General features: G+C 44.6%; 1 protein-coding gene across 1 annotated transcript; it reads left to right on the top strand.

The window, feature by feature from the left end:
- Positions 1 to 5,794: 5,794 nt before the first annotated feature.
- On the top strand, positions 5,795 to 11,379 carry LOC128722499 (TBC1 domain family member 9). The gene is made up of 12 exons (XM_053816167.1): positions 5,795 to 5,838; positions 6,074 to 6,249; positions 6,473 to 7,302; positions 7,409 to 7,557; positions 7,621 to 7,726; positions 7,788 to 8,456; positions 8,535 to 8,690; positions 8,761 to 8,924; positions 8,985 to 9,249; positions 9,312 to 10,044; positions 10,121 to 10,230; positions 10,298 to 11,379. The coding sequence occupies exons 1-12, from the start codon at positions 5,795 to 5,797 to the stop codon at positions 10,514 to 10,516; spliced, it is 3,621 nt and encodes a 1,206-aa protein (XP_053672142.1). The 3' UTR covers positions 10,517 to 11,379.
- Positions 11,380 to 13,003: the final 1,624 nt, after the last annotated feature.

The following is a 13,003-nucleotide window of genomic DNA, read 5'->3' as shown; positions in this document are numbered from 1 at the left end:
CAGACAAATTGAATGCATAAATTTTAACCCTCACAAAGCTCATACGAAGGAATGAAATCAAAATACACAAAAAATCATCCTTAATTAGCTTACCGGAATTCGTATTTATAAGCGAAATTCATCCATTAGCAAGATTTATTTGCAATAGTCCGGTGCACTCTAATTACTCCGTCGCCACTTCCGTACATTGTGCCGCATTTGACGCATTCAATCGTGCTTTAATACGGATCAGCTCGCACGCCCTAGGGTCAACCCCAAACAACCCGAGGGAGATGACTTTAAATCAACTGGTATTTAGCTTTACATATGTCGAACTGTTTGTTAACAAGCAGCAAATATCCTCGCCAAATTCCGGCTCTGGTATTGCGAGCTCCATGCCGTCCCGACTCGAGGTAGGCTCGAAAGATTTTCCATTTCCTGTTGTCTCTGCTCCTTACACACAATCTCTCTTTCTCTCTCGCCCTCAGTTTCAAGCACACTCGTGTGGCGTTCATTCTTCGTTGGTCGTTGGCTTTTTTGTTGTTCGCATCTGACCGTTCTTCACGCCATGGCTCATGGCCAGCACATTCCTCATGCCCGAAAGCCGATGCAGGCTAGATTATCGTCGAAATGGAAATCGTAAACCGAAAGGGGCCCTCCGAAAAAGGACCTCTGCTCGGGTGGAGGGCATCGTCATTACACGCCAGGAAAATCCCATTTTTACTGAAGCCCCCGAAACCCGAATGGGAGCAGGAATTATCGGTCCGGGGCTTTAACCCCCCGGACGAGGCGGGATGCATCGGTACCGGTTGAAGAGGAACTATCCTTCGGGTGGGCAACAAAGACGCGGGCTGCCTACGATGGTCTCTGGAACTCCCCGGGGCACGTCCACGAGAGAGCGTGCAAACCATGGCCGGGAAATACCGTGCCATTTTCTTTGCCTGCGCGTCGTCCACTAATCTGATACGGTAAATTATGCCCCACCGAAAACCGACGGGATCGATTTTCCCTCGATCAACCGTTATCGGGCTTTTCTTCTGTCCGGACGTTCCAGCTTTCGTGTCTGCTTTTTTTTGTATTGCACTGTACTTTATTTTGCTGGAGCGCTTTCTCATCGGACTCATCGGTCTCATGTTTGTTTCTTTCGGTCTAGCTGCCACCGCTTTCGCTAGGGAATTTTCAGTTTCCAGTGCATTTTTCGTGCCCCGTGCGATGATGAGGAACTAAATCTTAACCCCACTCCCTTCCATTCGCCGCAGAGTGGGGTGAAAGAGAACCGAGACCTTCTCAGATCTTCATTGCACTGGGACGAAAGCAGCAACATCATCCATATCCTTTCGATGTTTGATGGCGTGTGCTTTTTCACTCCCTTTTTCCTGCAGAATTCAAACATCGGGAAGGACCAATCGATGCCAACGGTGAACCATAACAGAAAAAAGAAAAAGCTCACTCACAACCAGGGTAGGGCTACTGGTGCGCCATTTTGTGTATTTTCCATCCACTTTTTTGTCGAAAAAAATCAACTATTTTTTATTCATACTTGCCATCTACCTCGTCTCCACGGCAACCGCTCGTCATAGCCTGCTGAGTGCTGCTGGGAGCCGATTTGAGATCTATTTCCTTCTCTTTACCCGTGTATGCCAATTTTTCTTCGTTCCCCAACACCAGCGGCGACGGTCAAATGAACTGATTTTAATCTTGATACTTGCCTCCATTACTGGCTCACTTTTATCACTCCGACACTTCAGGGTTGAACCGTTTTACAAGCGTTCTTCGTTCTGGGTGTATTTTTTTCCTACTCTTGAGTGTTTTCATTTCCTTCTGAAAAAAATGGTAAAAAAAACACCTCCCCACCTATCTTCAGCACCGGTGGTAAATTTTCGGAACACAAAGTAAAGAAACGAGCAAAAATCCGGCCTATTGCAAGATCCTATTTTGCCAAATTTTCAACCGGATCCGTTGCCTCGGGAGCGTACGAAAATAGACAACAGTAGGCAACGGTGCTCGGCTCGCGTTTGGAGGTGCGTAGGACTTTTTTGTCTGCTCTTTCCTTCCAAATGAAAGGATTTAATGGAAAACCCTCGTTTTGCGTTCGCAAGTAATTTATACTGCCCACTAGCATTTTTTTGCTTCGTTTCTTTAGATGTGCTTCGTTTGTTAGGCATGGCAGGGTGAGAGCAAAATGAAAAAGAGAAAATGATATAACGAGATCCTTGCGTTCTGCTTCATTTGTTCAATTAAAAACCAACGAAACGGATTGAAGGGGTTTTTGAGGAGACTTGTTTATCACCTCCAAATGCACTGTTTTCCTATGGCGAGCTATGTAGAGACAGGAGTATGAAACTGGTTGGTTTAATGTTTGTCTGCTTGTTCTACTACTATAGACTACAAGTAGGATTTATGCCACAAATTTACTCCCAAAACGTGTAGCTCTCGAAATGGTTTTTCTACCGATGTTGTTAGATAAGATTTTGATTTTTTTTCGGAAATGGGTATGAAAAGGATACGTAATCCTTACGATTTGAAGCAAGTGAAATTCAGATTCAATTCAACAGAGATTTCAACCCATGTCATCGATGTCAGAACTGATCATTCTAAAACATTGAGTACGAAGGTCGACATACTGTCTAAATGCTTTTCGTTATACAGGTTCTATAAATCTGGTTCTCCATGTATGGTACACGTGTCTACTAGCGCTGGTTCAATAAAGTGCTCACAAAATGTGCAACTTATCAGGTTCGTCTCGTTCCGCTCCAGGGCCAGCATCGGTATTTCGTACCGTGTTCACTCGCCCATGAATCATTGAGCGTTCGAAACGTTCCACGGGCACGTGCCTGCTAGTGCGATCCAGAAATAAAACACTCCAACGGAAATACCCTCCTCCACCTCGTAGCGCGATGATGCAGCAGTACGCCCGCGCGCGAAGTATCACTTCCGGATGAAGTGATAAATTATTAACTGAAAGTGTTATTACGTGAGCAGTGTGGCACATGGGTTAAAGTTAACCAGACCGGCTCGTGGAGCAGCTACGAAGGGGAGTTGTAAGTAGCACGAGAATCAGAACACCCCCGTGGAAGATGTCCTTGTAGGAATGCAGCCGGAAGTAAAATCATTCCTTCCATCAGTCAGCAACGCGGAATGTCTTCGTAAATCCGGGTCGGGAATGGTTTAAAAGTAATTCTTAAATTAAAGTGGAAACCTCGCGAGCCACGGAAGAGGTCGTAAGCACCATCAACTTCCAGTCGACGAGGGCGCTGTTGTGCGGCCCATTATCAAGCCACTTGCAAACGGCATCGGCCACGAGGGAACTTGAAAACGGATTGTTTGGAATGGGTTAGAAACAAGCACTTCTAAAGCTCTTCGATGCTATCCTCGAATGAAAATCTCGTCAGTACGATTCGGGTCCGAATGGGATTGCCTCTTCTCGTCCTGTGGTTCAGCCCCCGGAAGTAGGCAACATGTGAAGCGCTCAAAAGGAAGCTCGAAAAAAAAATACACCCCACAGTGCAATCAAAACCGGTCGGATCTGCACCGCAAAGCACCGAAAGTGCATAAAAGCGTGGCTTCAGCAGATGAAGGAAGGCCCTGGGAATATGAAAGGATTCCTAGCGCAAAAATAAAAACGAAATCAAATACGAAAATAAAGAAGGACAGACAAACAACATCATCGTGGCAAGCAAAGCCGTACGTGGTAGTGTTGCCAGATTTGGGATCTCTCTTTTTACCACCCTCTGCTTTGTGCACGTGCGGCATGGGGAGGATTTTTCTATCTCAACGAGCACCGGGTGTGACTGAGCCGGGATTTGTGCCACCCTTGCTGCTCAAACCCGGATGGAGCTTTTGTTCAGCCATTTTGCAGTTTTTTTTTGTACGGTTTTCGCTCCATCCCAAGGGTGCCGTTTTGGTATCCCATGCGTTTCAGTTGCCATCCGGTTGGATGGGCGAGTTCTGGATTCTCTCTCCCGCCTTCCTTGCAACCACAAGAGGAGCCTTAAAAAACAACCAATTGTTTCAGCACGTACTAATTGCCATTTATCACACTCATTCTCAACTGGTGCTTCCCAAAAGGGAAGAGATGGATGGATTGAAACATCACGTTTTTACGCTAGTTATTCCTCAAAACCTTCCCGCTTCGAGTACACGAGAAAAACGATTATCTTGATCTACATCACATGGAAAATCGAAAACCGCTATCGATGTTCAACGAAATTTCCAAGTTTCATACGAATTGAGCTCTACCAAATTCACTGATGTATGTGAGCGGATTATTCAGAATGGTAATGTGCCTTCAAAAACGACACACATGCCAAGGAATGTCTCGGTACTGGTGACTGTAAAGGGCATCAAAAATTGCTTTAAAATATAGTATGTTTGAGAAACACGTTTTACACCTCGAAAAGTAGTATCTTTGATAATGGGATAACACACAAAAATAAAGGCGGGTTTAAAAATAAACGGGTTTTGGACCAAAGCATCGTGTCTGCTTCCTGCCTTCGACGACTTAGCACAGAATCTTGTGGTGACGACTGGTTTGGGGATATTGGAAAGATGCAATGTCAATCAGATACCATGGTCGGACGCCGTAGAAGGTGAGAAAGAAGAGAGGACAAGAAAAACCCATCTAAAAATGCCCCAAGCAACACGATACGGCATAAAGCTGCTGCCCGGAGGGGGTGTAATATTCCGTGTAAATATTATGAATAATAAATGGTTTGTTTGGTTACCTGTTTGAACCGGCTTTGCATATCGTAGCGCCAAAACGTCGCCACGTGGCTAGTGGCAGTTGCTTCATGCAAAACGGAATTGGGGAAAAAAAACCGGTCGTGTCGTTCCAGCGTGTATACGGCTTGACGCTGCCAGCGAGTTCCGTGGATCATTGCAGTTGCCGATAGGTATTTCTCTTGTTTGTGCAAAACTCTATGCACACTTGGGAACGATTGCAATATGTTTATTGGAGGGGCACCCAAATGGTTTGCGGTGTGAAATTCAAATTTTCCATTGCAACAAACGCCATTCATGAAAAACCAGTTAGGAATCGACAAAACGTAATCCAGCCATCTTGAGGGGAAGGACATTATTTCAATCTTCTGGTATGCTTACTACAGTTCGTAACGTAAAGGTTTGCATATTGAGAAAGATATCTGTAACGTATTTATCTTCTTTTTCGGCACGTGCTTAAACTGTTATACGCTTTCTACAGTTTGTATCGGTAAAATCGATCATTTTGCTCTTGAAAACGACGTCATTCGTAACATATTTTTAGAAGTTGAATTAAATACTCAGCTAGTTGTATTCCAAAAAGCCTCAATTAATCATTAAAATGTAGTTTGTGATATAAATTAAGTTTTCGGTCGATAAATCCGAAAGGTACATTTAAAAATTGACATTTATGTAGGAGTGAAACGTCAGCTGAGATGTCAAAACGACTAGACATTCAAAACAAAACTGTAAATTGTTTACGAAACTCACTTCAAAATCGTATACCATAATTACTGTAAATTGAATAAATTGCACAAATTAAAAGAAATAAACACGCTAGTTCAAAGTCGTGTATATAGTCTACGGCTTTCTGGTCATAAACAGACAGAGGTGCTGGTTCAAGTTGCAATAGCTAGCAAAGACACGGTAAATTGAATGCCAAAGCTGCACCGTATACCCTACATTACAACACAAAGGGAAAGAAGATCAGCTGTACTGTTTACTAATTGTGATATTCATGTAACTTCGCGAGTGTACGCAAAATTCGTTGTATTCGTACGTTTACCACTTTACTGCGACACCGGCCCTCGAAAGGGAAGCGGTTCAGTCGCAAAGAATGTGGATTCCACCGAGAGAATGTTCGATACCGTTCGCTTTATGGTGAGTTGGGGCTGCTGAATGGGGAGGTGGCTGGTCAGCTAATATCGTTTGTGGCGCAGTTTGATTGTTATCATCAGGCCGGTTCCAATGTTGAGGGGTGGATGATTCAGATGTATTATCTTAGTACAGTTACTGAACGTGACAAATTGCGTTATAAAGCATTAGATATTAAAGTAAAGAGCCCTTTGCTCGCAATTTCTACGTACATGGTTGTTTTTTGTTCCTTTTCTTCTAGGGTGAACGAAACAACGAAAACATCGTCCCGCTACTTCCTACTACAGCACCGGAAGGGCCATGGAAGCCTGCGGGGACTTTCATCAATGCTGGTAGGTACGTTGGATAATGTCTTGGACACGAAACCATCGCCGTATAGGATTCTGCATTACCAGCCCTCGACAGGCTTGTGCTATGGTAAGTCGGTCATGTGTGTGCGAAGAAGTGCTTGACTAGCTTATCAATATGCTGCGGGGTATGGATTCTGGTTGAGACTATTCTACAGCAATGCGATAAGCCAGCGTCGCTGATTCGGGCCAACTGCTTTGGTTGCGCCATAGTAGAATGATGACAGGCGAAGATCAACTGAGCTCTATCTTTTCTTTCATCTTCTTTGCGTCGTAATTCTGCTGACGATTAGAAATCGCCGCTGACATCACACTGGAAGCGATCATGCAGGACTGGGAATGGTTGGCCAAGAATTTGTTTCGCGTAATCAACGAGATGGAAACGGAGGAAGAGATCACAAACTTTACTATCTGCAAGATACAATCCCTGCTAGCGCACAGTTCCCGGTCAACCGAGGAACAGAACGATCCGACCAGCTTCCAGGTGGCCGTATTCAAGTTTCGCGAAAAGTTCCGCATGCCAGAGGACGAGAAGTTGGTTAACTACTACTACTGCAGCTACTTCCGCAAAATTCCCCGCCAAGGCCAGCTTTACCTGTCGTTAAATCACATTTGCTTTTATTCGTATATACTCGGGTCGGAATGTAAGCTTTGTTTGCGGTACAATGAGCTGACCGATATCAAGAAATCCGGCAACACGATCACGGTGCGAGCCGGGCAGCAAAGCAGCAAGGAGTATACGTTCATGTTTCTGTATTCGCCCAGTGAGGCATACCAACTGATCGAGCAGCTGAGCAAGTTGACGATGCAAAAAATGATCCAGGACCCAGACCGACCTATAGTAGACCATGATCCAGTCTTACCAAAAAAGATGGAAAAGAATGTGGTACAGAAAACGCAGCTGTTACGAGATCTGACCACACGGCAGCAGTCGGACGAGTATCGGATACATTTCCGCTTGCCGAAAACGGAAATCCTGGATGGCATGATTAAAGCATCGCTGTGGGCACCGTACAACAAGAAACACATAAATGGGATGCTCTATCTGTCTCAGAACTATCTATGCTTCAAGAGTGAAGTGACCGCAATGGTGGCCCTGGTCATTCCGTTAAGTAACATACTGGTAAGTAACATTTCGCTTAAGTTTAGCATGCTAAAAATTCCTTAAGAATTTTTCCAGAAATTTGAAGATATTGTACTACATGTTGCATTTTATTCCTTTCGTGTAGAGTGTAGAGAAAACTGATGATCCTCACAATAGATATAGCAACAGAATTATCATCACCACATCCGATCTAAATATTTTTGTGCTCCAGCACATTTTGGATCGCGAGTTTTTGATAAACAAAATTTCGGAGCTGGTTTCCAAAACTGTAGCGTAAGTAACACGATCGAGGCAGTTCTCTAGGTAAAGATTTTCAGTACACTTGCTTTCCTTCAGGCCAACACGTGTCCGTAGCGACTTGGATTGGGAAAAGCAGGAACCCCTAATGCATCTCTTCAAGGATCCGAACAATCATGAATTCGATGATCTGCAGGCTGAAAAGGTAGTCTCTATTTAGCTCGCTGGAAACCTTTCACTTCATTTGTTCTTCGCCGTCTTCGCAGATGAAACGCTGGGAGGAGCACTTTTCGTTGTACGGACGCGGCATCTCGATGCTCCGTACCACCGATACAATCAATCTCGTGATAGAAGGCATTCCTGATGAACTGAGGCGTGAGGTGTGGCTAATCTTCTCTGGTGCGACCCATATGAAGATGATGCACCCGAATTGCTACCAGCAGCTGGTCACGAAGGCGAAGGATCAGAGTCCGGTTTCGTTCGAGGAGATCGAGCGTGATCTCCATCGTTCGCTGCCGGAACATCCAGCCTTTCAGACGAGCATTGGCATAACGGCTCTTCGTCGGGTGCTGCAGGCCTATGCGTTGCGCAACCCCGAGATTGGCTACTGTCAGGCAATGAACATCGTCTCGTCCGTATTTCTCATCTACTGTGACGAGGAGGACACGTTCTGGATATTGAGTTGTCTCTGCGAGTCGTTGCTGCCCGACTATTACAACGATCGTGTCGTCGGTGCCCAGATTGATCAGGGGCTGCTGGATGAGCTGATAAGTGACAACTTGCCGAACTTGCACGTGAAGCTGACCGATCTTGGCATGATCCGGATGATTTCACTATCCTGGTTTCTTACCATATTTCTCAGTGTGATGCCATACGAAAGCGCGCTGCACATCATCGACTGCTTTCTGTGTGACGGTGCGAAAGTGATCTTTATTGTGCGTACCACTCAACAAGCAAATCGCTACCCGACCGCATCCACTAACGTACACATTCTGTGGTCATTTCGTTTACAGATAGCTTTAAAAATTCTTGAATGGAACCAAGAAAAACTGCTCAACTGCAATGATGACGGGGAGGCGATGCAGCTGCTGTCCAACTTTCTAATGGGCATCTTCAACGATGAAGTTCAGCGTATCAAGATCGAAGACAAGGAGAAACAGCAAATCAAGGTTAGTAGAAGAGATGCGATACTATTTTGTTCTGTCCCTTCAATTTCACGTTGGTACTGCCCACTTTCAGAGTCAGTCAGTACAGACCCTTATTTACGAAGCATATCTAAAGTATGGCAAAGCAATCACGTCGCAAAAGATCGAGGAACTGAGGAACAAACACCGTCGAGTGACCGTCCACCAGCTGGAGAAGGATTTGGAGAATAGCGTGATAAAAAATTACAAAGACAACGGGTGAGCGTGTTTTACCCGGAGCCAACGCGGCCTTTGCACTAATCAGAGCTTTTGTTGCAGCTATTTCGATGGTGACGAGTTGCGCATGCTGCTCTGCTACACGAAGGACGAAAAGATCAGCGTTAAGAACCGATCGCGGCCAACGTCAGTAAATAGCAGCGAGCCCGTATACGATGTCCTTGTGCTGAATGATGCGAAGAAGCGTTTCCGAGACAACCGGTACGATTGCTTCCGGGTCGATTACGAGACATTCCGTAGGCTGTTTGTAGATCTAACACCATGGGGCCACTGTCAAAACGTCGACATCTCGGAGAAGCTGTTTCGAGTAAGACTTTCACTGGACATCTTCTAAATTAATCATACACTCATGCTACTATTCGGTTCTAGCTGATGGACAAGCAATCGTGCGGTTATCTCGAGTTCAAGCAGTTGATCTTCGCGATTGGTATTATCTGTTCGAAGCGGGCCACCGAGAAGCTGAAGCTGTTGTACATCCTTCATTTGCCGCCGCTGCTATCGGCGCAAGAGCTGGAATCGAGTAGCGGCGGTGAATCTCGTGATTCAGACACAGAGGTTGCAACCGAGGCGGAGAGCTTCTTCAGCGACAATCCACTCGAGACGTTGAAATCCTTGCCGTCCCCGATCGACATCAGTTTGGAGGCGTCTTCAGACGTCGAGAATTTGTCGCTGTCACAGTTTAACGCCGTCACGCCAAACTTGTCGATGGATGACACGCATTCGACCTACGCAGAAACGTCGTCCATTTTCTACGTCGAGTTGCCGACTGCGGCCGGCCCAAGTGGTGGCGGTGCCGCGTCATCGGACACACCCAGCAACAACGCATGCGAGGTGGAATCTTTCGGTTCCCGGTCGGACATAAGCGATCTTGGATTCCAGAGGTACAACAGCATGGAGGAGGGAGGAAGCCGCCGCACCGGCCAGGGAAACGAAGCACGAAGCATCAGCGGTCTTCGGATTTTTCTCGATGAGCCGGATTCAAACTTTACGTACAAAACCATTCCGAACATGACGCAGAAGAACTTTTTCTCGTTGTGGACGACGCTGCTCGAAATACTGAACAAGGAGTGCAAGGTGACCGACCAGAAGGTGCAAACGTCGTGTAAGTTTCTTTCCTCGGTTGATCCTTCTTCGGTCTTCTCGCACACAAGCATTGACGATAGCTCTTCTACTTGCAGACCAAACGCTGATCTCGCTGGGGGAAAATACCGCCATGAGTCGGCGAGACGACAGCAACGATAGTTTTACTCAACTGGCCTTCCCAGCGGCAGTAGAGGGTGCCGAAGCGGTAAGCTTCATTACTCATCCCTGAAGAACTTTGTGATCCTAACAAGCCCCTATTCATTATCTTTCAGTTCGACCCGAATGGTAATCCGTCATCGTCCAGCTCGGAACGCACACCAAGGCACAGCACGGCCAACGCACCGCCGGAAGCGGCTTGGGAAATTTCGCTCAACCAGTTCGTCGCGACCGCCATGTCCGTCGGTGTCATCGATGAACAGTTTTCCCTTCCGTTCTCGATCAAATCGCGCGTCGAAACGCTGCAAAAGAACCGGCGAAAGTGCAAAAGCTAAACAGTTCTCAATCTCTCTCTATCTGTCCATTTCACCAGCTCCCCTGGCCTCTGTTCTGTTACCTGCCAACGCGAGAGAATTCCGAATCGCAGTCCCAGTCGCGACGCTTTCCGTTTTCTCCTTTATCTCGGGCTGACGGTTTATTTTCGTGCGGTTAAAAATGTTACTGTTAAGGCGCGATTCAGTTGCCACGTGGCCGCAACCCCGGTTGGGTGCTATTTGTTAATATTTGCGGCTAATGTTGTTATAGTAATTGTCTGCTTTCGGCTGTCACCTGTTTTCTTTCTCAATAATGATGTAAAACAGTCTTGCGATAACGGGCACGCTGCTCAAAAATTGCATAGAGTATCCTTTAAACCTTGGTTAAGCTTGCCTAGCTGATCGTGCAACGGATAAGTGGCGATAGTAGTTAGTTTTTGCGCAACAAAATGAAAGAGGAATTAGATATGAAAGCCATGTTATGTTCTTTACTCGTTACCTGATCCTGTGCCCGATGTTAATGGTTGCTCGCCCGGAAATAGACGGCCATCAGGATGAGGTGGATGGCACAGGAAATGTAAGAGCAGATCCCAGACAGGCTTACCATGGCTTTTTTCTGTGCGGTAATCGTTTCTTCTTGGAAGAGAATATGCAAACACACACACACATTCTATAGGAAGCTATTTTATGAGAGAAAAATAAAAAAATCTAGCTATAATCCGTTTTGTTTCATTTAAATCATCCGAATAAACGTTTCGAAAAGCAAGCTATAGCATTTAGATTGATGCCAAATTGATATTTAGACACATTTTGGTAATGTTTCATTGAATAGACTCAAGCTTAACAAGGAACAGAGTGATTTGTTTGATTTCCGTATGCATGTTTTAATTTCCTTTCTTAGACTATAACAGTACATGTTGCGTGTTACCTCTATCAACTACGTAAGATAGTTATGCTCCTATACTATGGATAGCAGAATGTGCTTATTGTTGTCACGATTTTATAGGCTGCTAGTTTTATTTTATTTTTTCTTGAGAGTGGATTGTGATCCACACGACGATCAATTGATATTGCTCTTTCACGATGCACCGGCTCTTCTTCGCACAGTGAACATACTCATGCAGCACGATACAAATGCATGCCTAAAGTGCAACGGAACTCAAAACATCGACAAGCTAACTAGTGACCAGGAAAGGAGTGCAATAAGTAAACGATTAGCCAGATGCCCGCTCCCGACTCTATTCCTTATTGGTACTTTTCTGCTTACATTATTATTTGTTGGTATGGTAAAAGGTGGCATTTAAGAGATGTGCTCCATGTTTTGTTAGCCCTTACACGTATGAAGTAATACAAATGTACGCGTTTCTATCTGGCCCCGTAGCAATAAACTAAGCGCAATAATCGCTATGGATTTGGAAAGGAGCCAATATTTCGTTTGACGATGACGGCCAGATTTCTTTTATGTGTGCTTTTTTACACAATTTAAGCGAGCCTCACATATTCAAGTATACATAACATCGCACTCTTCCATGGTTGTTAATAAATATGTTAAAAATTACGAGAAAAAAGATAAAACGCATTTTTTTCGTCTTCGGCCATATTAAAGACAGTTAGCTAGAGACAAACAGAAATGAATTAAAACGATGTTCACAAGACTGCGTAATAGACGAACGTTAAAGTAAAGATTAAGGGTCTTAAAATAGAGCTTAATAAAACACAAATACATAAATACGAAGCAAATTAAAAGCTCGATTAGTGAACGCTGATGTGCACTGGACTAAAGGACGAAGTGTGTCCTTTCGCTCTCATTAAGTTACTTTTATTTAATGCGTTGCTATTTGGTGTACGAATCAAATTGTAGTGCTGACAATATACTAGACCTACGGCTGTATCGTTCGTGCACCAGGTTCATATAATAGTAGAGAACAAAATACAAAAGTACAATTAAAGATAAAATTTAGCTTTATCTAATACTAGATTGATACACTCTTCACTGAAGTGATCATGTGCATAAAATTATGCATAATCATATAAACTAATCCATATTGATGCCATGGAAAAGTGCATTAAAACGATGCAAAACTCCATCCGATCTAATACAACCTGTGGACTGAACGTATAAGCAAACTAAGCTAAGAAATAAAACTAGAGCATAAAACTGAGACGTACGCACGTAAAGCTCGCCTTATTAGCCAACCACATCCACATGGATGTGACAGAAGGATATACCTATTCTTGAGATTTTTTGTTTTATAACTAAACCGACGATGTTACTAGCCACTGATCTCATCGGAACATCGGTCAACAGGCTCGTAGAAAGAGTCGAGGCGGTCTTCTGGCGGGATAAAAGTTAAAACATAATAATAAAACCATCTACGGAATTCTTTACACAAGTTACATATCGTTTGGGGACCATCTACGCCCTCTCCCTGTCTTAGGTCCCATTTTTAGCCTCTCTCCATTAAACTGCGTGACAGCAATACACTATATACACACAAGCACTCGCCC

The sequence above is a fragment of the Anopheles nili genome, chromosome 3 (genome assembly GCF_943737925.1).
Source record: "Anopheles nili chromosome 3, idAnoNiliSN_F5_01, whole genome shotgun sequence".
Taxonomy (NCBI): Eukaryota; Metazoa; Arthropoda; class Insecta; order Diptera; family Culicidae; genus Anopheles; species Anopheles nili.
This window is presented reverse-complemented; position numbering and strand designations above follow the sequence as displayed.